This window comes from Antennarius striatus, chromosome 4 (genome assembly GCF_040054535.1).
Source record: "Antennarius striatus isolate MH-2024 chromosome 4, ASM4005453v1, whole genome shotgun sequence".
Classification (NCBI taxonomy): domain Eukaryota; kingdom Metazoa; phylum Chordata; class Actinopteri; order Lophiiformes; family Antennariidae; genus Antennarius; species Antennarius striatus.
The window spans coordinates 9255010-9280049 of record NC_090779.1 but is presented as its reverse complement, the minus strand read 5'-3'; the positions used below and the strand labels follow the sequence as shown (position 1 = coordinate 9280049).

General features: G+C 40.0%; 2 protein-coding genes across 7 annotated transcripts; both read left to right on the top strand.

The window, feature by feature from the left end:
- The first annotated feature begins 715 nt into the window (after window positions 1-715).
- On the top strand, window positions 716-10479 carry ca12 (carbonic anhydrase XII). 5 transcript variants are annotated; one of them, XM_068313475.1, is made up of 10 exons: window positions 734-823; window positions 1124-1144; window positions 1292-1368; window positions 4681-4860; window positions 5909-6051; window positions 7857-7952; window positions 8021-8084; window positions 8274-8431; window positions 8583-8709; window positions 9275-10479. In XM_068313475.1, exons 5-10 carry the CDS (start codon window positions 5932-5934, stop codon window positions 9883-9885), a joined length of 1176 nt encoding a protein of 391 aa, XP_068169576.1. In that variant the 5' UTR covers window positions 734-823; window positions 1124-1144; window positions 1292-1368; window positions 4681-4860; window positions 5909-5931; the 3' UTR covers window positions 9886-10479. The 5 variants fall into 5 exon arrangements, with proteins under 5 accessions (XP_068169571.1, XP_068169576.1, XP_068169573.1 ...); XM_068313472.1 differs by having other exon boundaries at window positions 1292-1405; XM_068313474.1 differs by having other exon boundaries at window positions 737-823; window positions 1242-1368.
- Window positions 10480-17008: 6529 nt separating this feature from the next.
- man2c1 (mannosidase, alpha, class 2C, member 1) lies at window positions 17009-24996 on the top strand. Of its 2 annotated transcripts, none has more exons than XM_068312518.1 (26): window positions 17009-17172; window positions 17721-17846; window positions 17930-18053; window positions 18152-18222; window positions 18301-18478; window positions 18556-18745; window positions 19104-19210; window positions 19291-19401; window positions 19526-19618; window positions 19733-19849; window positions 19945-20040; window positions 20146-20291; window positions 20603-20726; window positions 21195-21316; window positions 21414-21499; window positions 22307-22453; window positions 22566-22645; window positions 23042-23136; window positions 23217-23321; window positions 23414-23570; window positions 23665-23808; window positions 24052-24161; window positions 24246-24325; window positions 24445-24587; window positions 24664-24767; window positions 24856-24996. In XM_068312518.1, the coding sequence occupies exons 1-26, from the start codon at window positions 17009-17011 to the stop codon at window positions 24965-24967; spliced, it is 3132 nt and encodes a 1043-aa protein (XP_068168619.1). In that variant the 3' UTR covers window positions 24968-24996. The 2 variants fall into 2 exon arrangements, with proteins under 2 accessions (XP_068168619.1, XP_068168621.1); XM_068312520.1 differs by having other exon boundaries at window positions 17080-17172; window positions 17791-17846.
- The last annotated feature ends 44 nt before the right edge of the window (window positions 24997-25040 follow it).

Below are 25040 nucleotides of genomic sequence, written 5' to 3'. Positions count from 1 at the left end.
ATTCATTCATTCATTTCATCCCATGGTATCTCCCTGAGGTATCATTTCTTCACATGCTAGGGCAAGGCCTTAGCTATGTACAATACATAGTCACATATTGACACGCACTAACTCATTTTAGCAGCAGAGAGTTTCTGCATCAAAACTGTGATTAAGTGAAGCATTTGAATGGCTGCAAATGTAACCTTAGCTTTTCTAGAGGCCTTCATTAAAGGGGAGTTTTAGTCACAGGATCAACCTCAAGGAGTTGTGGTGTCTCCTTATTTTGTCATTTCGTCTGTTTTAGTCGTGTCAGTTTCTCCTTTCTTGCAGCAAAAAACTTGTATCTAATGTGAACCAGGTAATAGAGGAAGGGATAAAAAAGAAGATTTCATATCAGACTGAGGTTGAATATTCAACAACCAATTGAAATATAGATATCATATATCACAAGGGTTGTTTTATTTAATTGCAAAGTGTGTTTAATGTCAGGAGCTGCCTCATAATTGTTCATTGAAGTGGGTTGGATAGATAGACGGTGGATGCGTGCGTGCGTCACGCGTTCTTCATCCACCAGCAGGTTGAACCTAAATGCGTGACTTCACTTGGATGCGGTCAAGCCGTCACTCTCTGGTGGCCAAATGACTGTGAAGGCTGGTTTTGTTGTTGCTCTGACGTCACTGCAAGCAACAATGAAGCTGACAAGATGGATATAAAAGCCGGTTTGGAAGCTGGGGCTCCGGTGATCCGGGATCAGGCGCGCAACGCGAGGGATTCAAGATGTACTTTCTCAGATTCATGCCCGTCGCTCTTATACAACTGACTCTCCTCCCTACTCTCCACGGTAAGGTCTGTTATAGGAGCACCTTAGGATGGTAGTGAATAGTTTTGGTGTACTTTTATATTCAGTGGAAGAAAGAAAATCTCTGCGCAACACTAGGTATTGGTGTTCACCTGCAAAAATGACGCGTCTCTTTCCACCTGCACTTGAAGAATTCTGTTGCTCACAAAACACGGTCGCCTGATTTCAAAATGAATGCTTAATATTCTAAAAATCAGTTTTCTATAGTTTTTTAAATTTTAAAATATATTGAAAATTCATGTCACATTATACTAAATTGGACGCATTTTGTTTGTGTTCCAGGTGCCAGATGGACATACATTGGTGAGTTTCCTCACAATTTGTTGATAGCACATTATAAAAATGGAGTAAACTGGTTAATTACCTAATTTGACATCCAGTTTCCAACTTTTTCTTTAAGGCAGTCCCAGTTTCAATCCAAATGTTTTTCTACCTATCTGTCCTTATAAGAAACTATGACTGACCAAGTGGAGAAAACCTCTCTGTGACCTGCTTTCCTTTGCTCTGCTGACCTGACATCACCTAATGTAATCTCACAGACTCTACACGTACATCGTTTCATAGGTGACTGACTGTGTTTTCTCATACATTAGGGATTATGAGCAGAGACTTCTTGAACCACAAGGAGCACTTACTGTGCTCAGACATGATCTCTTACCGTTGTGTCACCATGTCTCAAGAGCGTGATGCGTTCACCGAAAAATAGTAATTTAAGCTCAAACGTTTATGTAAACAGGGAATTATTCTTGGTCAACTCGGTCCTCTAAAATCTGAGATCACCAAAGTTTGCATTTGCTTAGCATTAATGGGAGCTAATTGCTCATTGTGGGTTCTGGTCACACAGCTTCTTCTCCTACCTATGTCAAAATAACATCTTAAGAAACAATGGAAAATTAGACTTGTTATTTTTGATAGATACGTCAGTGGCTAAATACATGATGACGCTGACCTAAGTCAAACACGCATGTTCATGTAAACATTTTAATATGCTTGTTTGACACAGTACAATTACTGTTGCCAAGGATTTAATGTTTACACTGGTCTTGGTTTTTCTGTATGTCTGTTTAAAGGATTGCACAAAAAGTACTTGGCAGATTGTCATTACCAGTTTGATGGATGTAGGCATTATATGTGGCAAGATCGCTTCAAATAGATCAGATTAAAGAGACAGAATTAGAGATATTTTCTCACCTTTTTTTTTTAAAGCATTGCATGATAGGTATTATAGGGCTGTTTTGGATTGCCATGAAACTGGGTTTGGGGGTGGGGGATTGGTATGCAAGAAAACCGTCATTTGCAGGTAGATTGTCTAAAAAACACCTTTGATACTATGACATATTGTGTTTTTGATACATGTGAAACTAAAAATACTAATTTGATTGCAAATTCTATGAGATATGGTTTTGATAATCTTATAGTGAAATTTTGAGGGTCAAACTATCATGAAGTTTTGTTTAGTCAATAATTGCAATAATTTAAAAAATCCTGTAGCTGAGCAGTTTTCACGGTGACATATGAAAAATGCAACAGGTTCAGATCATCAGTTATACTCATGATAAGGCTCTGTCAGAGTCAGTAGTCTGTAGCACTGGTAGGGCCCACTGGTAGGGGCATTGAGCCTGAGTCACACTATTTATCTCCACCTAAACACTCCACACTCTGACAAAGGACAAAACAGTGAACCTTAACACGAGAGTAGAATAAGTGATGTTAATGACTGTAATATTTTTCTCAACCAGTGATATGATTTTCTCTTTCCATCGATATAAATGTTAGTGATTATAGAAAAGCCCATATAAAATGTTCTACTAAATACTTTTTGTGCAGAGGAAAGAAAATACAGTGTTTAAGACTTAAAAGGAAGTAAATGTAAAAGATGTTCTTTACTAGATTTGACACAAAATTCCACTGTAGTCTAAGAATCATTCAACCCCCTGAATAGCATGTGTCATTCATTCATTTTCCAAAGCACTTTCTCCATTTTTGTGGGGTGAGGGGGGTTGCTAGAGCCTATTCCAGCAGACTTATGGGAATGAGGCGAGGAGACACTCGGGACATGTTGCCACCGCATCGCTGAACTACGAACTAACACTAACACACACAGTCACACTTATAGACATTTTGGATTCGATCAGTTTACCTAAGCTGCATGTTTTTGGAGTTGGGAAGAAACCCAGAGAAAACCCACGCAGACATTGGGAGTACATACAAATTCTGCACAGAACACAAACCCAGAACTGTCTTGCTGTGAGGCAACAGCGATAGCATGTCTCATATGATATTATATTTAAAGTGCTAAAGTTTTCTTCTGTTAAATCTAAATGTACATAAGGGATCCATGTGTAAATTCTACTGTTGACCTAAAAGCAAAAGCTAAGTCCAGTAGCTCAAATTGATCTAGACAAGCTGCAGACCTTTGAAAGCTGTTTTGTGGTATAATAAAAGAAAACTGTAACTTTGGAGTTTTATGGATCAGCATATGCTAAAAAGAACACCTTGTCTACAATGAAGTATGGTTGTGGTGATTCTTTGCTTCGTCGGGCAGTGGTCACCGGCAGCGTGTAGGAGGTAAGATGGGTTCCATTGAGTATCAGGAAATCTCAAAAGAGAACATCTCCATCTGCGAGGACAACAAAGCTTTGCCTTCATTGAACATTCCTAAGGGACAGGGATCCCAAACAGACTTTAAAGTACACAAGGGCTTGGTTTCAGAAAAGTCTTGGTTTGCTCTAGGAGCCATCACAATCACCCGACTTTAATCCAATATAAAATATCTTGTGGCACTAGAATAGTGGTTGCAGAAGGTAAACAAGGAATATTCCAAAAGTAGAGGTAAGTGTCCAAGAAGATAAGGTTATGATTACTGCCAGACCCTGATGGCCAGCTATTGATTGCATTAGGAACAAAACGATGATCTAATAAACATAAGAGACTGTAGCCATCACAGTGTTCAACCCCTCTGACGCCGCGGTAAAAATATAATTTTATGTTATATTCAGGAAAAAAAAATACTTGCATCTGTTTCTCAACAAGGAACTTCAAGGGCCACCAAAGGTCATCAAAGGCCATTGAATTTAGAACAGACGGGATGTATTCAAGCAGAAAGTAAAGTGATGATAGTTGGGTCAATTCCATTTTCTTATTAGGAGAAATGATCTTCATTGAATGTTGAGTTTAGCTTCAAACATCTTTTGGTATACCTTGCATAATCAGTATGTGTTTGGGAACGGTCAGTCAGGCATCAGGCTGTATTTTAACATTTTGCTGTGGGTCCCTGGATAACAGTCAAAACACTGAAATCGAGAAGTCAAGTGTTTCCTTCTTTCTCCTTTGCCTCTTCAGTTCTTATTTTTTTTATTTGTGTTATTTCCATGGCCCTTGTGCTTCACTGACTCAGCAGACGCTGCTGAGGGACACCCTCATAGAGCTGAGGTCACTTTGAGGACTGTTAGACTTGATCTGTAAATGTGGACATGTCTGGTGCCCTTCTGCTTCAGAGGAACCTTTCATTTGGAGAGAGAGCGTTCTCGCATCTCCCCACAAAAAACAGCTTGGTTCTCACTCATCCTGTTTTATAAGGGCCCGAGAGAGAAGCCATTGGCCTCTCCCATGTCGCCTTGATAATAATACATCACTGAATATAGATAAAATGCTCAGTAGGACAAGGACAAGCTCTGGCCCGCTTTCTAACTCTAGTTTTTAGAATACATGCAACATATCTCTGCTATTGTTTCAGAATTATATAATACCACTGCAAAACATGTACAAATAATGAAAGCTGAGTTTGGGTTATATTAAGGTGATTCTGCTGGTATTAATTCAAACTGATGCTGTTATAGGGCCGGAAGGACAGGACCACTGGTACAAACACTATCCATATTGCAGTGGAGCTTTCCAGTCTCCAGTTAACATCAAGTCAGAGCTGCTGAGGTTCAACCCAACTTTACCTCCTATTGAGGTTCAGAACTACAACCTGTCACCCAATGAGCAGCTCACTTTGGGAAATAACGGACACAGTGGTAAGTGTGATTCATGAAAGTCAACAGAATGAATTCCAACGTGCAGCGTGTACAATTAAATGTGTATTTTTAACTCACACAATCACAGGCAATGAACTTTTTACCAAGTCAACACCTGATCTTATTTGTCTTGACATGTTTAAACTCTTGTAGTCAGATCACAGAGCAGTGCGTTCTTGCTCTTGAGATGGGATTTCTGGGTCAGGCTAAAGAAAATAATATGTCGATCATCTGCCATGGCAATTTTCTGTAATGACTCTCTTATTATCTTAACTGTCCTTTTGCCGAAAGAAAGGGCTCCAAGTTTAGTCTGGAAACGTTTGGGCAGAGATCAGGCATCACTGCTGTCTCCAACGTGTCTTAACAAAAGAGAGCAGCTTCAGTTTAATGTCTGATGTCAAACCACAACACAGCCATGTATGTAATTGCAAAATAAGGCAGATATAAAGTTCATTTCTTAATGTGGTATTTAGAGCATAAACAACCCTGCCCATCTGTCACAGAATAAAATATTTTGATGACTCAGGCAGGTAAATAACACTTAGCAAAATTACGTTCAATTCTTTCAAACATTCTGTTGGTTTGAAGATAGTTTCTGGTTGCATTTGCAGAAAAATGCAACGTTAACTGGAGAATTGAGTGACAACCTCTGCAAACTCGTTCCTTTTAATGCCTGAACGTGTAGGTGATGATTTGCTGTAATACACGGACGTACAATGTTTGCCACCAACGAGTGCAAATAGTGGATAAATGCTTATGTGTGCATGCCTGATGGGCTTCAGTGCCACAGGAGTGACATCATCAGTGTGATATGTGTCTGAAATAAGCTTACAGAGGTTTTTTCTGTTGTACACAATCATCATTCACTGACAGATGTGGAAAGTGTCCTGTCATGAAGTACAGTAAAGGTAACTACAGCTTTTGAAAAAAATGGACCTTTCAGTGTGTGGCATGGTGACCTCCTTATTTTAGCTGTCATTTTGAGTTCCCCTGGAGAACTGAATTAACCTCACTCCTGTTCTGTTATCATCTGTGCTGGGTTCTACAGTACAACTATCCCTGCCCTCTAAGATGCATATCTCCAGCCTACCTCATCGCTACACTGCAGCGCAACTTCATCTGCACTGGGGCTCCTCCGGCAGACCAGTAGGCTCCGAACACATCATAAATAACAAGCAATATGCAGCAGAGGTAAGCAAAGGAAATGGCGCATGACACAGAGTGAGTACTCTGCTACTGAATGTAAATTTAATTTTACTACACTTTGCACTGTCCATTTTTTTCTCTGGACATTTCATGGAAATGTACATCACCAAATTTATCTCAAGGTTAATAGTTACCTCACAAATGAATATCCTACATATAAAACAGATTAAACAAATGATTAATTGCAATAGAAACACCAGCAGTGTACAAAGTGTAAAGTCAGCTCCACCCTGACAACACTGTGTTGATGTTTTTAGTAATAATATATCTGTAAATAAGTAAGGCTCGATACAGTTTGGAAGGAGATATTTTTTTCACGTGTTCTTTTGTTTTAGATAAGTGTATTTTGTAGTGTATAAAAACTACTGATGATGAAATTCAGCATTGCTTTGCATTTAACAGTATTTTTTAAGACATTACTAGTTTTGCTGGAGGTAAGTTTTGCTAAAAGGTAAATTATTTTACTTTCAGGTCAGTCCAGTTCATTCTTTTAGAGGAGACTTTTGCTTGTTTGCATCATCAGATAACAACTGATGAGTGATTTAATGCTCTCTGACTTAAACGTGACGTTTGACCGGCAGAGAAATCAGAGCCACTGACATTGCTGAGTCTGATGAAACTGCATCTGCATGTTGCCACTTCAGACTGCGTCATGCAATTAGTTGACATCCACTCTCCAGTCAGCTGCTTTCAGAAACATTTTCAAACATAAAGTTATGTCTACATTTTAAAGAAAGGATAGTTGAGTCGAGTTTATATACTAGATAGATATAGAAAGATATTGATAGATACTGTATTTTATCAATCAAATCACACACTTTCTGTCAGCCTCAGGTACAGTAGTGTGACAGAGTGGACGTTTTGTGGATTAGGGCACCAGACTATTATCTGCTTTGGTTCTCAACCACCTCTGGAAAGGAGAGGCTTCCTGTGCTTTGTAATGCAGACAGGTGTAGAAGTCATTACCACCCTCTGTCAAGTTGAAAAGTCAGAATCTCTTTTATCATCTAAGATAAAACAAGAAACATTTTTGAACTCTTTGCTCTCATTTGAATTACTCAAATAAAACTTGACGTGGTTACAACCTATGTGCTTCCATGGGACTATGTCCCAGCTGCGACACAGCCACAGGGAAGGAAGGTGCTGCGGTTTTGTCCTGGATTTCAGAGTGGACACAGTGGAAAGTCCATCCCTTCAATCTTAAGAACCACAGTTCCTTAATAACATGTTCACAGAGGGATGGAATGACAGGAAATTGAACATTTCCCAGAAAAAACGAAATATCTGCCTAGATTCCCAAGTCAGATTAAATTCTGTAAACATAGCTTTGTCATTCTTTAATAGAATGGTTTACAGGAACATAATCAAACAACTGTCGGTCTGCTACTTATTTATGTGGTGGAATAGAACGCATTCTGTAATGCATATTCACTGTCTCTCTGGATTTTATAATATTATATCCACTGAACACCACCATCTGACATAATTATCACCTTCATGCTTGAAACATTCTCTCCAATTAGAGACAACAGTTAGATGTAAGTTCTGCAAGGAATAATAAGAGGTGAGATGAAGAAAATATAGAAACTGTTAACACAAGGAAACTACAGTCAGAAACTACAGTTAATATGTTAAATATATTTAATGTATGTTGTGAAGACTATGAAGAAATTCCATAAAAAAGTAGTAAGTGTATAATTTGGTGAAACTTTTACTACTGTGTAACTCCACATAACTTTTATCTTGCTTGCTCCTCAGGTTCTTTACGTATTGTCTTTTTTTGCTCACAGCTGCACGTAGTACACTTCAATGCAGACAAGTATCCCACTTTATCTGCCGCTGTAGACAAATCTGATGGTCTGGCTGTGCTGGGTGTCCTGATAGAGGTGAGGTGGATTTGTGTAGTGTTGTTTTGGTGATGCACTCAAACCATCTGACCATATTTGTCAAATAGATTGGAGAGTTCAATCCAGCCTATGAACAGTTTCTGAAGTACATCAACGGTATCAAGTACAGGGGTGAGTCTAAAGCACTGAATTCTTTTAACGGAATTTTGCCACTTTATCAGTGATCTTCGTGATGCTGTCTTTTAAACCCAAGTCCGTAAATAAGATCTTTTATTACCTTTTTTTTCCTTTCATGTGCTGGAATCACAGGCCGTTATTAAAACACTCCTGATTTACTTCTATTTTATTTTCACATGACAGATCAGAGAGTGCAGATCCCAGGTTTCAATATCAGAGCCCTGCTGCCTGCACAATTGGATGAGTATTATCGCTACGATGGGTCACTGACAACTCCACCATGCTATCCCAGTGTCCTCTGGACAGTTTTCAACAATCCAGTAACAATATCACGAAAACAGGTTAGTGGTAATAAGCCTATAAAGTATTGAAATAAATGAGGAACTTATTGTTTTTCAAGTGACATTAAATTTATTTCTCAGACGTTAAATTACGGGACACCCCTTACTTTTAACTTTTATTGCTGTGGTAAAATCTCTTTTGTCTTGTTAGTTTCTGTCCCTGGCGACGGGCCTCTTCTCCTCCCATGCCCAGGACTCGACCTCTGCACCTCTGAGCAGAAACTTCAGGAAACCACAACCCGCTGAGAGCCGACTCGTACTGGTATCTTTTAAGGAGGGTGAGTATGGTCTTGAAAGATAGTGGAAACGTCATGTAAAATGGCATCACACTGCTTTAAAAAGGCAAGGGTTGAATGGTCTACGGGCATTTCTTCTTGTGCAAAGCAGCGGGCCGTCACACTTCTGCATCGTCTGCATGCAGCTGACCTTTTTTGCTGACGTCTTCTTGCAAGTTTGAATGACTCTGTTGAACTTGGTCATGACTACAATTCAAGATAGAACAAATGAACAGAACAACTTTGTCTTTGAACTCTTATTTTAAGGGGGATGACTTGTTTACCACACTGAATGGTATTTAGGGTTGTTGAGTGTGGTTTGGTGCATGTTTTCTTCTTTTTTCAAAGCTTTCCTCTCAGACCTAACGGCATGTGTTTTGACGTGGCACTGGAATTGTCTTCCTTTGCGTTAGCTTTTGTCGCATTTTGGAGGAGATGGCTTGTGCTCATGGTTTACCACTACTGGCAGAGCTGTTGCGTGCTGGTTGTCATGGCCATAGTCATTCCAAGGAATAACCTGCAGGCAGGGATGTTTAACAAGCTGTGATTGGCTGTGTGTCTGATGCAGGCAGAGGACCGCACGGTATTCGCACGGTCACATCTCCACTCACAAGAAAGCGAGTCATTCAACAGCTGCTGGTTGGTGACCTAGCAGACCTCGCTGATGAAGGACTCCATCAGCTCCTGCCAAGTGTCTCAGAGAAGCTCCATGCTGGCAAGAGGAAAGATTTCAAGAACCAGCAGAAGGAGACACTGATGAAATCAAGACAGCAAACCTTAAATCCATCTCTAGCTGAAGATGAGCTGTGTTACATCTCCATGGAGCAGAGACTTTCACATCAGCTCAGACAGTCCCACACGGAGACGCAGCTGGCTCATGCTCTCAGAGATAGAGTTTTCCCTGAGCTGAACCTGAGGAGCTACCTGGACTGTAAGTCAGACTTAGCCCTCCCCACTATCAGATACATTCTGCGTGGACGGCCACCAACAGATGAGGCATTTGAATTAGATCGCTCTCTGAAAACATTTGTGACGAATCAGAAGAAGACTTCCACAGCACTTGAACAAAGTGTGCCGGTGAAAACTTATGGAGGATTCCCTTTCAGTAGTGTTTCCAAGAAGCCCCACGGCCAGGGTCATCCACATCCCTGGCTTTTGCCTATGGAGTGGGAAGACTAGGGATCCTCCTGGCATAGCTGAGTGTCCTACAGTCAGTTTTTGCTGCTGATATTAGCTGAAAGTCCCTCAGTCCAAAACGCAACCCTGCATTCTGCTCCTTCTCTCAGATGTATTTCATCTGAAATTTTTATTTCCAGTGCCTGCAAGTATAACTTCATTATAAAGAAAACGAAATCAATTAATGTGCTGCCAACATGCACCTGTACCTGTGCATAAGCTTCACCAGTGATTGTCTCTTTACAGTGAATGGACCTAAGGACTGATCTCAGTATGTATATTTTGTCTTGAAAAGCTGCACAAATGAAAAACATTTACTTCCTGTATAATTTTAGCACATTTGTGATTCTTTGAAATGCATGTTTTACGCTACTCTCATGGCTATTATAATGTACAAGTTCTGTTCTAATATCGTAATTAACATTCTCTTTTGAACAGTATAGAGATGCAGCTTATCCAAAGTAATTTGCAAGAGTAAAGCTCTTTACATGTCATCCCTAACTTCTATGTTCTGTAGAAATGCTATTTACAATAAGCAGCTATTGTATATAAATAATGAGATACTGTATTTTAAATAAAATCATTTTACATAAAGCACATATGCTAAATTTAATCCATACAGTGTTTGAACATACAATATACACCAAACATAAGATTTTAGAAGGTATTCTTTTTTAGCTACCTGTGATGCTGTACTATCGTACACTGGGCAGAATATACTTGTATATATTGTATTTATGTATATCTAGTGAGAGAGAAGGGGTTATACTCTAAGAGATTTGTACTCTATTGCTTCTTGGAAAAAAGCTCTGGCAAGTAAAGGAAGGCTGGGTGTGCTGAGGTCTAATTCATTTAAAACCATTATTATCATATTCATTCATTAGTGAGATATGTCACATACTTTATTCAATTAAAGATAGATCAGTCTAGGACACATTTGACATCAACTGTGTTTGTGTGTGTGTGTGTGTGCGCGCGCGTGCGTGCGTGCGTGCATGTGTGTGTGCGTGCATGTGTGTGTGCTGAGTCTTATAAATCAAACCCTGTCTGAAACACCAAAAGCATCACATTTGTATCAAAGTCATTCAGCTTCTCATGTACAAGACATTAAATCCTGTTTCTTCTTCTTTATCTTATGTCCCATGAAACCTACTGAATCTCTTTAACCATTATCTTGATGGTCTGTGATGTCTTCTCCACTATGATTTTCACCTTCTCTTTTGTCTTTCTCTCTGTCGCTCAGCAGACCAATCTTGGATAAATGCTGGTACGTTGCTTTTATAAACACTTTTTCAATGTTGCGTTTCATCTTAAATTTCTTTCACAGCATCAAAGGGATCTTGCTTGATATTTTAACAAGTAATAACAAATAAGCTAAGATGACTATATTATTGAAATGAAGATATAGAGTAATCTATAATTCACTACTGTTTTAACATTGCAAACACATATTCACACACATTGTACATGAAAGCATGAAGCTAAAGACCTGAATTATCACAGTTCCTTCTACCTCTGCTGCTCCATGCTCTGCAGGTTTGTTGGTTCCTCTCCTGGTGGGCTCAGCTTTGGGACTGGTTCTCATTGTTTCTTTCATTTTCTGTCTATTAAAGGAGAAAAGGTAAGCAAAGGTTCAAAACATTTTTAAAAGACTACAATTACACTTGTGAAAATCATGGTCATGACATAATAATGTATATCAATTGAGGGTGTTCATTGTAGTATGGCAACCTTCACCTCCATCAAAGGGTTCAAAGCTTCACCTCCTACAATAATACAGAATTATTTTGCATTCATTACAATTTACATTAGAGAGTATAGGTATTACTGTGTGGCTGACTCTTATTTTTGTAACATAGTTGATATATGCTTAAGCTATAGAATTTTCAAGAGGTCCTCAAAAGAGATGAGATGAATGACGCTTGTTTTTACAACACTGTTTAAAAGCTGAATGACAAAGATAATACACCTTCTACAATTTTATTGTAGAATTTTAAGTGTGTATTGTAAATAAAACACCTGCTAGGGTTTATTATGACTAGGATCCATAGAGGAACCTCTGGTGTCAGTTTCTTTAAACATGAGTGTGAAAGTCAAATTGAAAGAATAAAGGCTATGACATTATTATAAGTGTCTGATTTTATCATCTGCTTCAAAAATATAACCAAGGAAAAGATAAACTATGCAAAGAAAAGATACTCCAGAGGGAAGGTGTTTGGCAGCTGTCTCCTCATCATCAGATGTCTTGTCTGCACCTTCATTTCTTTATGCTAATGATGCACAGTCTACTTTTGGAGGTGTAAGATAAGTGACAGCCGTGTCACAGATTTCCCTGACACAGAAAAATGTCCCTGCTATTTGCTGTCTCTTCTTCCTAACATGTTTTCTTACACTCAAACTTACTTATTCAGGGAATAAGCCTCAATAATAGATACTTTATGGCCACAAAATTTTCAGCTGAAGATAAAAAAGAGTATTAAAAATTGCGTGTGACCTTATGAATATATTGTGCACTTTTATTTCTTAGAGCTGATGTTCAACAGGACAAGAGCAAAGGTGGTGGACACGGCATTAGAGAACGAGATGAGTACGGCTCAAGTGTTTAGTTCTCCACTCTGAACTACACTGCAAAAGATTTTAATCAAACTCTAAAGACCTTCAGACCGTTGTCCTTTTGCATCAGTCATATATTTGAAAATGCCCTGGACATTTGTGGAAGCATGAAATGTTGAAGTAGAACATGTGATAATGGTCTAGGGTCCAGCGAGAGACTCCACTCACAATCTAGACGTCATTGGTGTCATGGCAGGTGGAACATGTCAGGCTTCTGTGATGGTCACTTAGGGGAGTGTCTTCATGCAGAAAGTGAGGAAGAGGCAACAACTATCCTCCCTAATCCCCCTTCATTTAACCAATGTGGTGTGGTCAGTTTCTTCGGGAAAGCTCCTAACAAAACTTCCTGGCAAAAACAGTAATAGTGGAGTTGAAGTGGTGGGAAGTCAAGGCTGCATGGAAGACAACTCGACCGCTGTCCAAACAATAAGGAGAGAGGAGTCTACAAACACCCCTGATGGTAGCGTGGCCTGAGAGGGATGGGCTGCACCACATTTTCACCAAGCCTGCAGTTACAGCTGCTCAATGGACTGTATAATAAAAGGGTGCATAGCTTAGTGCAAACACAGAAACAGACAATTCCTTCCCTGAGAGTAATCCTGAGAAAAAATAGGCTTTTGTGTGGTCCGACTGCATGTGGGCTGACCCCTAACCCCTGTGCACCAGCCTGATCACAAGACTAGCTGCTCAACAATCCTGAGAGCCCCTCAGTTAGACTGAAGCCCGTCCAACCACAGGACTGTTGGAGAGTTTTTAGATGATCCTCACAGGGTTTTCCGACCATTGTACCACCTCCGCATGTTGCTGTTTTCATCTTGCACTGTATTTGCATGCTTAATGACGTGGGGGGTGATATATTTATTTGTTATAAGACCAGACTGAATAGACCATAGAATAAGGAAGTTGTTAGATAAAGAGAAGTCACAGTAAACGGTATTACACACCAGTGTTTCCTCCAGCAGGGAGTCATTTTAGCTGCTTTCGTCCTCACTGATCTTGTTTCATTGAATCGACATCTTGTTCCCTCTTCATGTGTTGAAACATTCTTGTTTTTTTGTAAATGCAATATGTGCCGAATAAAAAGAGTGAGCAACTGCTGTTTCTTTTCAGTGAGATGCCTTTTTAACAATGCTATTTTTACCTGCTGTGTTGTCTGTTAGCAGGCTTACACAAACAATACCTGACAGGAAACGAATGACTTCATTACATTTTGTCGCTGAAGTTCTGAACCAAGTTATCAAAAACTGAAGTTTTTAGAGGGCTTGTAATGAAGAAATCCTCAATTGTTGGAGTGGAACCAGATAAATGGAACTTGCACTGATATTTTCAACGTACAAGTCAGAAATTGAGATTTTTAACAGTTGTTATCAAAATTGGCAGAAAAGTAAACTCAGTTTTTCCAGCATTTCTTTAATACTTTTAGAGCAGGACCCAACAGTGTTGTTGAAATTTGGAATCATGGTTTATTTTCATTTCTCTACTGAGTGCCCCTCCAGTTTCTATGGCAAGGCAAAGTCTCAAGTCAAGCAGCCTTATATGAATACCTATTCACACAACCAAAAAGAAAATTAATAAATCTGTTTAAAACATGTAATCACTTTTACTGTTTAAAAAAACCATTTTATATTTCACCAACTGACACTAAGATTAATTCACACTGTGGTTCACAGTGACACACATGTGATCTTTCTGCCATGATCATTCATATTCATGTGACCCTTATCTGACATCATTGTGAACCAATTTCCACCATGATCTCACATTTACAGTGAGCATCCTGATGAACATGGAGACTGCCGTCTGCTCTCTGCCGTCTTCGTCTACTGCTCTGTTTTATTGTCCAGCCACATCACGGAGCATTGGCCACAGGCTTGGTGTGCCAGAGTTTCTTGTGGCCTCTTCTTCCTCCCAGGGCACTGCAAGGCTGGATGCCATGAAGGATGTGAGTGAAGTGGACCATGACACAATGTCTGGTCTGAGATTGGTTGATGAAATATCAGCTGGGAAACAGAACCTCTCTTGAAAGTCTACCATCGCCTTCCAATAATGTGCCCTAAATATTTACCTAGTGTTTGTTCTTGATGCTTTAAGTATGCTGTCGTTCAGTAGGATGGAAGTTGACAAAGTCATCCACTGATCTTCCAGCGCTGCTAAAAGATTGTTTGATGATGCAGGCGTCCAGGCATTCATGTTGTGCATTATTTATTTAAGGTTATTCAATTTGCCACTTGGTGTCTTCCAACTGTTGTTTGCTGTGATTCTTTATATTTGACTGACATTGATGTCGTAACAGCTTATACTGTACTTGACTTTTCACACTACTGTAACTTCAGCAGTAATGAGATGCACATCTGATGTAGAACCATCTGTTACAGGCTTGGGTCATGTTATCAGGTTGGAAAAAAATAAAAATAAAATAACAACAACAATATTATTATTATTATTATTATTATTATTATTATTATTAATAATAATAATAATAATAATAATAATAATAATAATAATAATAATAATAATAATAATAATAATAATAATGATGATGATGATAATAATAATAATAATAATAATAATAATAATAATAATAATAATAATAATAATAATGGATTAGATTTATATAGCACTTTTCTAGACACTCAAAGACGCTTTTACAGTGGTTCCATTATTCATTCATTCCTCATTCATTCTTGGTAATGGTAAACTACATACACACAGCTGTCCTGGGCAGACCAACGGAAACTTGGAAGCCAAGCCACACCAACGACCTCTCTGACCACCACAATTTCACACATTCACATACCAGCAAGTCCCTTACTGGAGGGATTCTATGAATTTTCTATGACCTGTTTTTTTTCCTTTCACAAATATATGCAAAAAAGATTTCATTCTAATCAGATTGAGTCCTTAGAATATGTGTTCTAACATTGAACACATCCCAAACTCTCATCCATGTAAATGAAAACAAAGGGAATTTGTCTAGCTTTTTGCATGTCTGTGACAAGGTTCTGTCAACATCAGGCAGGACATTTGACATGGTGAATAATAATAATTCACACTTTATTGATCCCCGGAGGGGAAATTCTCTTCTCACTCTCAGTACATGCATATACTGTATAAGTGTTAGTCTTATTGCATCACACAGTATTGTGAACAAGGCCCCTGAAACACAGCACACTAGGGGCCTGTAATCATGCAATTAGACCAGGAGAGGAAGAGTGACGGGACGCGCACAGAGGTCGCGCCCCAAATGAGTGGCTTGTAGTGGGGACGGCGCCTTGGCAGTGGCTGGGAGGTGTGCTGACATCTCCCACTGTCAGCTCACACTCCAAGGGATGTCATGGCGGGAGCGGGAATCGATCCACCGATGGCTGGGTGATCCGTCTTCAAGACATCTGCTCTACCGCTGAGCCACTGCCACATCTCCAGAGAGGAAAGATGACAAAAACAATACACATCTTCAACTGCTCACAGTGTGCCTAGAACAGCTAACATACTGTTTGCCATCCTTCTGATGAAATTGTGACACTTGCATCAACTAGAACAGGGGTGGGCTATTAAATTTTACAAGGGGCCACATGAGAAACCTGAATTGTGTCAGAGGGCCACACCAACAAATCTTGAACTTAATTTTGCCCAACTTTCTTCCATTGTAAAATATTTTTCTTCTTCTTTTTCTTCTTTTTCTTCTTTTTCTTTCGGCTTTTCCCTTCGGGGTCGCCACAGTGAATCAGTTGCCTCCATCTAACCCTGTCTTCTGCATCCTCTTCTCTCACACAAACTACCTTCATGACCTCTCTCATTACATCCATTAACCTCCTCTTTGGTCTTCCTCTAGGCCTCCTGCCTGGCAGTTCAAAACTTAGCATCCATCTACCAATATATTCACTATCTTCTACCAATATATTCACTACCTTTCTTCCAGTGTAAAATGCACTAAATTAAATATTTTGAGTCGTTTGTACAGATAATCAGAAGAAAAATACACCCTGTAAATATTGTGTTAGGCTATTTGACATTGCGGTGTCAAATAGCCTAATTCATGTAATTTGTGTGTACGTAATTTATGATTGGCCACACGCAGGCCGGACAGGGACTTGCATAAGATCGGATGGCCCTAGGGCCTTAGTTTGCCCAGGTCTGGAGTACAATCAGCTGTCAAACAGATACAACACTCTTTGTTAATGGGACAATAATGATGCCTATAAATCACATCATTGTGCACATACCATCTGTTTGGAGGGCACATTTGTTCACATTATTGTGAGATAAATGTCATTTGTAATCATTATTTTAAGACAACTAAAGCTGATCTGAACAACAAAAAAACACACTGAACTGTGGGTCGCAAAAGTTGATCAAATCTGGTTTGACAGGATCAGAATCGAGGTGAGCCGTTCACACTGTAGCTTTAAAAAAAAAAAAGATGTCATTTTATCCAATTGTAGAACGCGGACTCCACCTAGCGGTGTGTTGCTTGAAATGCAACAAGTTCTACTTCCGGGTCAAATAAATCTATATGGTGAACCGGGGCCAGGTGTACCTTCACAACGATTCTTGGATAGACTTTATTCCTGTGGTGATGGCTCAGCAGCCGGTCCTGAAGAACAGACGAACTCTCCTGGAGAGAGCAGAGAAGTTCATCTCTGATGTTTACTTCACAGACTGCAACCTGAGAGGACGGTGAGGCTTTGGTCTGGATTGATGAAGGGCCGGCGTCAGTCTGTCAATAATCAGTCATCAATACAGCGGTCCGACACTTTGTTTACTTCAAAGGTGTCTGTGATTCATCTCTGATTTACGCGGGAAACTGTGTTTCTCTGATCCCAACATTTGTTTAAACTTTCAAAGTCGTTTCTTTGGGTTTGTTTTTGGGGGGTTTTTTGTGCAAGATTTGGGCACTTTACAGCATTGTTTAAATAAAACACTTTGATAAGTTGTTCACTCACCTTCTAATATTTGTAAATATTAAGTTCAAAGAGGATTTCAAAAGATATTTAGTGATGAAATCCATGCGCCACATTCTACTTTCTCCTGAATTGGACCTGTTGTACATTTTCCTGAAAGTCCCCATAATAAAGCATGTACATTTTGAAATTTTTGATTTCAATTTATGAAATTGTACATTTTTGACATTTTAAAGGGTTGCTGTCATCAGGACTGTATTGAAGAAATCGACCTGTGTTTTGTTTCTTTTAATGATAATCTGAATTGACTTCATTTTTTTGCAGTCTTTATGGGGACTCGTGTTTGCTGGAGTCCCTCACCTCCTTCTCATGCTCAAAACGGATCTCGTTCCAGGAAGCTTCTAAGCAGAACTTCACTCCTCATAATCTGGGTGACACCTTTGGACCAACGTAAGTAATATACTCACTTTATCATCCCAGGATCTGTTATTGCTGGGGTCTTGCCAATAATCCAAGCTCAATGCTTGTTGAAGGTGGTGGACCTGCTGGTTTAAAGTAACCCTGAAAATCCCGGAGTCCTGGAGGGGAAAAGAAGTTCATCTTCTGTGGGAATGTGATGGAGAAGCCATGGTGTGGAGAGATGAGCAGCCAGTTCAGGTAATGTAGAAGCAGTTTTATTTGGTCAGACTTAAAGTACCAAATTCTACACTGAAGAATGACTAGATTTCATCAGGACATGTAACTGTGACTTGTAGGGCCTGACCAAAGAGGGCGAAAAGACGAGTTATATCCTGTCTGACTTTCTGAAAGATGAGGACCCACACAGGTTAGTTCACGGCTTTTCAGCTTCCATCTTGACTTACTGGGTTCTCAGCTGAAATGTACATTTTCCCTTGTTCTTTAGCCTCACCCTTTATGTAGAGGTGGCCTGTAATGGGCTTTTTGGAGCAGGTCAGGGGTCCATGATTGCAGCCCCGGATCCAAACAGGAGGTTTTCTTTACAAAAGGCGGAGCTGGTGGTGTTCAACCGGGACGTGCAGGAGCTGCTGACTGATTTTGAGATGTTGATTGACATTGTGAAGGTAAGGTCACAAAAATCATTGTTTTCGTTTAGGATTCATGACAGGAAGCTAACTCTGGCCGTTCCCTTTCTTTGCAGGCAGTTGGAAAAGAAGACCAACGAGGTTACCAGGCACTCTTCACTGTCAATGAGATGGTGAACCTCTGCAATCCATTTGATCACAGCTCTTTTTCCAAAGCACGCGGTCTGGCTCATAAATTCTTCAACCAGCGCAATGGAGAAAGCCAGCACACCACTCATGCAATGGGTCACTGCCACATAGACACAGGTCTTACATTAATATATTATATTGAATGTGGCTGAGAATCACAGGTTGGAACAGAACAGGTCCAACCTGTGGTTTAACACAAAGGAAAAAATGTGAGACAAATTATTTGTTCGGTTTATAGTATTGTCTTCTTTTTCATTATTTCATTATGTTTCAATATCCATCCTCTAGTTCTTAGTCTTTTTGTCGTTAGATTCTAAAACACAAAAGATTTGACTGTTTTGGTATGGAAATGGTTTTGGTATTGATACTGAATGTGAGTTATCATTAGTTGTAGTAAAATGAAGCGGTAAATTTATAAAAATGTATTATGCAACATTGTCTATTTTTCAAATTACTATAATCTGACTATCTGCAGCTTGGCTGTGGCCCTATGAAGAGACGATTCGCAAATGTGGCAGAAGCTGGGTGACGGCGATCAGACTAATGGAGAAGAACCCTGACTTTATTTTTACGTGTTCTCAGGTAATCACCCACTAATCATTGTGCCTGAAAGTTTCCACAGATCAGCGCTGTCATCTTCAAACATAATCCTTATCCTCCAGGCCCAGCAGTTCCAGTGGGTAAAGAGTTGGTACCCAGGGCTCTACACCCAGATTCAGCATTATGTAAAGAAAGGCCAGTTCATTCCAGTTGGAGGATCGTGGGTGGAAATGGTAAAGTTCATCTTATAAATAAACTGCATATCATTTATCCTCTGAATCTATCACATTGGTCCTTAAACAGTTTAATGAATGTGATTAAAGTTAAGATAAGTGAATCTGTGTGTTGGTCTGCCAGGATGGCAACCTCCCTTCAGGTGAGTCCATGGTCCGACAGTTCCTGGAAGGACAGGATTTCTTTAATCGTGAGTTTGAAATCATCTGCAAAGAGGTAAATTTAGTATTAAATAACTCTCCTTGATGTCTGTGTCTAATTTCTGCTACTCATACATGTGTATTCATCACCAGTGCACAATATATGGATCTTTTTACTGCTTCCCCTTAGTTCTGGCTACCGGACACATTTGGCTACTCAGCACAACTTCCTCAAATTATGCTGGGGTGTGGCATTTCCAATTTCTTGACACAGAAGCTCAGCTGGAATCTGGTCAACACATTTCCTGTATGTAAGCTAACTCGGGGGTCAGTGTTGGGGAAAAAAGAAAAAAAAAGATCTGTTCATGAAAAGTTTTCAGCTTTGATTTCTTTTCCCCAAAGCACAACACATTTTTGTGGGAAGGCCTTGATGGCTCTGAGGTCTTAACACACTTCCCACCTGGAGAATCTTACGAGATGAAGGGCAAGATTGAAGATGTGAGTCTGATTTATTCGACACACAGAATGAATGCTCAGTTTGTAGCTGGAATATTTGCAGTCCTCACAAAGCTGACCCTTGCCTTGGTTTGCTTCTTCCCACAGCTGGTGAAAACTGTGAAGAATAACAAAGACAAGGGCAGAACCAATCACAGTGCAGTGTTGTTTGGGTTTGGTGATGGAGGCGGTGGACCCACACAGCTGATGTTAGACAGACTGCGCCGTGTCCAGGACACAGATGGACTTCCCAAGTTAGTTCCTGTCCCAAACTCAACACTCATCAGTAACAGCGACCTAGTCCAAACTGGGGCAGATAAACTTCCCACAATAAAATGAGCAACGACATTTTACATCAGCGTTGTGGGATTTCTGCATTGAACTTGGTGGGGTGTGTGCGCACATCTGTAGTGCACTGTATGACTTAAAGGATATGAGCTATGTCCTCTTGATGTCATTGTGTTGTTTTTTTATACTCCTCCATAATGTGATTGTGATTTATTCAGAATGAGTAACAAAGGCGTAGCCAGTGACGTCATAACCATCTCCTCCTCGTGTTACTCAGGGTCCAGGCCTCCAGCCCGGAAAAGCTTTTCTCTCAGCTCCGGGCTGAGTCAGCTCTGCTTTGTACATGGACTGGAGAGCTCTTCCTAGAGTTGCATCAAGGCACCTATACTACACAGGCACAGGTAGAAGAAAGATCTCCTCATGGTCCTCATTTTAAAAATAGAACTCATATTGGACACAAAACTAAAAAAGGCCAGAATAGAATGCCTTTTAAAATCCTGAAATGAGTACTTGTATTTGAAGCTTGAATATGAACTGGTGGTGCGGAGTTAACTGTGCGGAAAAAAAGTTTAAAAAATCTTAACTATTATTACTATCATCGTTATTCACATAATCTTACCCATTTTACTAACATCTTAATTTCTGAATTACATTTTCTTTAATATGAATGAATAGAAAATAATATTCAAAGGCAGATACTTGAGATGCGTGCAGCGTATTACAAAATAAGCAAGCTCCAAAAGACGACAAAAAATAATAGAAGGGTTCATCCTTGAAGGACAAGTTCTAATAACTAATAATGTGTTTATATAGTTTAAATGTTATCACTGTCTATAGAGTTATTTTAATACTTCTTATATTTTTTCCAGATTAAAAAAGGGAACCGTCAGTGTGAGATACTGCTTCACGACATTGAGATTGCAAGCAGCTTGGCTCTGTGCCAGGACAAGACTTTTCAGTATCCTGTGGAAAAACTGCGGGAACTGTGGAGGTACAGACATACAGTTAAAGTTAACGATGACCTTGAATACATGGTTTATATTTTATAGTGTTTCAGAGTATTCTATGAACTGTATTTCCCCCGTCAGGCTTCTTCTTCTCAACCAGTTCCATGACGTCATTCCTGGCAGCTGTATAGAAATGGTTGTTGAGGATGCATTAAATTATTATGAAGGTACAGTGTCCAGTGTACCTAGAGCCACGTTGATGTCTTGTTTTCAAACTAAAAAAATAAATAAGTTTTATATATATATATATATATATATATATATATATATATATATATATATACACACACACACCTTTTAACTGCTGTCCTCATTGTTTTTGCCCTCTTTGGGTCATGCGGTCTTGCCTCATGATTCCGAACAACAGATTGAATTCCAGTCCTTTTGAAATTCTCCAACCACCCACCTTCCTTTTGTTTTAATAACATGGCAATTGTAGATGCATTACGGCCATATTCTTTGGAAAGATCAACCAAAGGCATCCCTTTTTTAATGCTTTTCTATCATCTCTTGGTTTGTTTGTATGGGCAAAAAAACTTTTCTTCGTCTTTTCTTTTCCTATTTTCTCCGTCACTTTCTTGGGGTCCATAACAAATACTCTAAAAGTTAATACATTTACGTAAGACTGTCGGAACACCTCATGGGTCCAGGGCCGAATGACAAGGACACTGCATAGACACCTATATAGCTACACACAGAGGTCCCTCTTAGCCGATGGGATGCCAGGATGCTAAGTAATAGCCAATGGCTGAGCAGCTATAAGAATGTTGCATTCAGGAACCTTTGGGAGCAACGAGTTGTAGCCCATACTGTATTTTTACCTTTCGGAACTCGAAATTTCTTTCGTAACTAGAGGCAATATTTTCCTGTTGAGGCGTTTCATAAGTAGAAATTTTCGTATGTAGAGACATTCGGAAGTAGAGGTACCACTGTATATAATATATTAAAAAAAAAATCATCATGCTGTTTTTTAGAAATTCGCAGTGGTGGAGCTGTGCTGCTGCAGAATGCCTTAAGCGTCTTGGGGTCAAAGGGTAAATCTGCCGGTGTGTTGAACTCTCTGCCATGGGAGCGCCATGAGGTCATCCAGACTCAAGATGGTGCTGGTTTACCTGGTCTGGGTACGATAGATAAGTTAATGTGTATTTTAACTTACATGTATTTTTATTGATTGTTGAATCTAAAAATGTATGTAATTATTTTTAATTTCAATTGCGAATGTGTGTTGGACAGCTCTGGTGAGAGTTCCCAGCCTGGGGTTGTCTCCTGTCAAAGACACACAGCCCATGACTCCAGTGTTGGTCACTGTTCAAGTATGTATAACTCATTACACACGCATCCCCCCGCCCACTTTCAAATATGTTTCTCATGGTGATCATGGTGAGAGCATCAGCTTTCAGGGTCTCTCCGGGAGTTTGGGGTCATGTACTGAATGAAGCCACCAGTGTCTGCCATTGACCAACACCCCCCAAAAGGTGTACATGTGTCCTGAAGTAGACAAAACTAAACAGAGAGGGCCAACTCGGCTAATTTAATGCCGGGGTAGAACTCACTCTGTTTGTTTTTTATTACACACAACAACCAAGTTGTGAATTTGAGGTTTTTGCTATTCAGGGATACCATTTTTGACTTTTGTTCCATATGTATTATAGAGAATTGATTTAGCTCTGTTGTAATGTGTCTGGCTGAGATGTTGTGTAACATTGCAGGCTGATGGTACTGTCCTCATGGAGAATGGGATTATACAGACTGTCATAAACAAAAACGGCACTTTGGCTTCACTGTACTTGATTGGGGCAAACAGGTATTGTGGGAAGTCACGTGACCATCCATGTTTTTCTGATGGCAGTCTCAGCATGAACTAACATCTTTCTCCCCACTCAGAGAGGCAATCTCTGATTGCAGTCATGGAAACCAGTTTATCATGTTTGACGACATACCTCTGTACTGGGATGCTTGGGATACAATGGACTACCATCTGCAGACAAGGTTTCAATTATTACTTTTACACACATCAATTAATACACTGAAAAGACAGGTGTTTATAAATCAGAAGCTTAACAGCAGCAATGGCCCAACAGGAAGCCAGTGCTGGAAGTGGTTCAGCCTGTGTGTGTGTCGTCTTCATCTGGGCTTAGAGGCGTTGTGAGCTTCACCCTCAGGATCAGTGATAAGAGCACAATCACACAGGAGATCGTCATGGATGCCGCGTGTCAGTACCTTAAGTTCAACACAGAGGTACTTAATAACATGACATATATCTGGACCGAGCTCGAGAATCACTGATAACCCACGACCTTATCGAACCGGAAGTTGTAAACTTTAATTTTAGGTGAACTGGTTTGAGTCTCACAAGTTCCTGAAAGTGGAATTCCCTGTGCGAGTACGCAGCGCTAGTGCTACGTATGAGATCCAGTTTGGCCATCTGCAGAGACCCACACACAGGAACACTTCATGGGACTGGGCTAAATATGAGGTACAATACCCGTATTAGAAACGTTCAGCCTGAAGGTACTATATTTAGGTATATGCACTTTTTTGTGATTGTGAATACAATATTGGGCCGTCAGTGTGCACTAAGCTCACAACTGATTTGACCACACCATCTGGTTCAGCCCTGCACTCCTACAGTAGGACAATTGTGTTAGTGATGCTTTTATAACAGCAGTGATGCTGTTTAGATGCCGTGCATTGACCCTCATCTTTGTCTCCTCCTCAGGTTTGGGGTCACAAATGGGCTGATCTGTCAGAGCACAACTTTGGAGTTGCACTACTGAATGACTGCAAATATGGCTATTCAGTCTACAAGAACACCATGACGCTGTCCCTGTGAGTTTCCCCATTCCTAGGATACATCAGTAAAAACAACTGAGGCCGTTGCTCAGTTGAGATCTAACAGCAGATTTATTTTAGACTGAGAGCACCAAAGGCTCCAGATGCCAATGCTGATATGGGGACTCATCAGTTCACCTATGCGCTCATGCCACATGCAGGTCAGATTTTCTTGCTTGTTCTCATTAAATTCTGAAACTGCAGGTCAGATTTTCTTGCTTGTTCTCATTAAATTCTGAAACTGTTTATGGTGGGACTTGTGATGTCTGTTGTGATACAGGGTCTTTCCAAGATGCTGCTGTCATCCAGTCTGCATATAACCTCAACTTCCCTTTGAGGTTGGTCCGTTGTAATCCAGACATCATCCCGTGGAGCGCCTTTTCCATCAGCAGTCCAGCTGTCATCCTTGAGACTGTCAAACAGGTAGCCTTTTAAACACTGAGCTTGACCTAGTTTGACTTGATTTTCATCCTGTTATTTACTCCATTTACCATAACAGGCAGAGGACAGGAAGGGGGCACTTGTGGTCCGGCTCTATGAGTCACATGGGAGCAGCGTGAGTGCAACAGTCTGCACCACACTCCCAGTCAAAGAAGCCTGGCTGTGAGTAATTTCTATTTTTAGTGTTTACCACTATCCAGCATGGTGTATACTCTAATACTCTCTAACAACCAAACTTCCTTCTTTGCAGTTGTGATCTCTTGGAGAGACGTGACGGTGGCCAGCCAGTCCGCATTGCCTCAGAGGGCATCTCTCTCAACTTCAAACCATTTCAAATTGTGACGCTTCTCCTCATCATGTGATGCACGAGAAGTTTAGAAACACCAGGGACTACTACTCAAAATCTGATAATGCTTTCCAATGAATGTCTTTAGT

Coding starts and splice junctions, on each gene's coding strand:
- man2c1 (XM_068312518.1), top strand. CDS start 17,009: ATGGTGAACCGGGGCCAGGTGTACCTTCACAACGATTCTTGGATAGAC. Junction 22,454..22,565: donor TGCTGGTTTACCTGGTCTGG/GTACGATAGATA, acceptor TGTGTTGGACAG/CTCTGGTGAGAGTTCCCAGC. Junction 23,137..23,216: donor TACTTGATTGGGGCAAACAG/GTATTGTGGGAA, acceptor CTCCCCACTCAG/AGAGGCAATCTCTGATTGCA.
- ca12 (XM_068313470.1), top strand. CDS start 760: ATGTACTTTCTCAGATTCATGCCCGTCGCTCTTATACAACTGACTCTC. Junction 1,145..4,680: donor TGCCAGATGGACATACATTG/GTGAGTTTCCTC, acceptor ATGCTGTTATAG/GGCCGGAAGGACAGGACCAC. Junction 4,861..5,908: donor GGGAAATAACGGACACAGTG/GTAAGTGTGATT, acceptor TGGGTTCTACAG/TACAACTATCCCTGCCCTCT.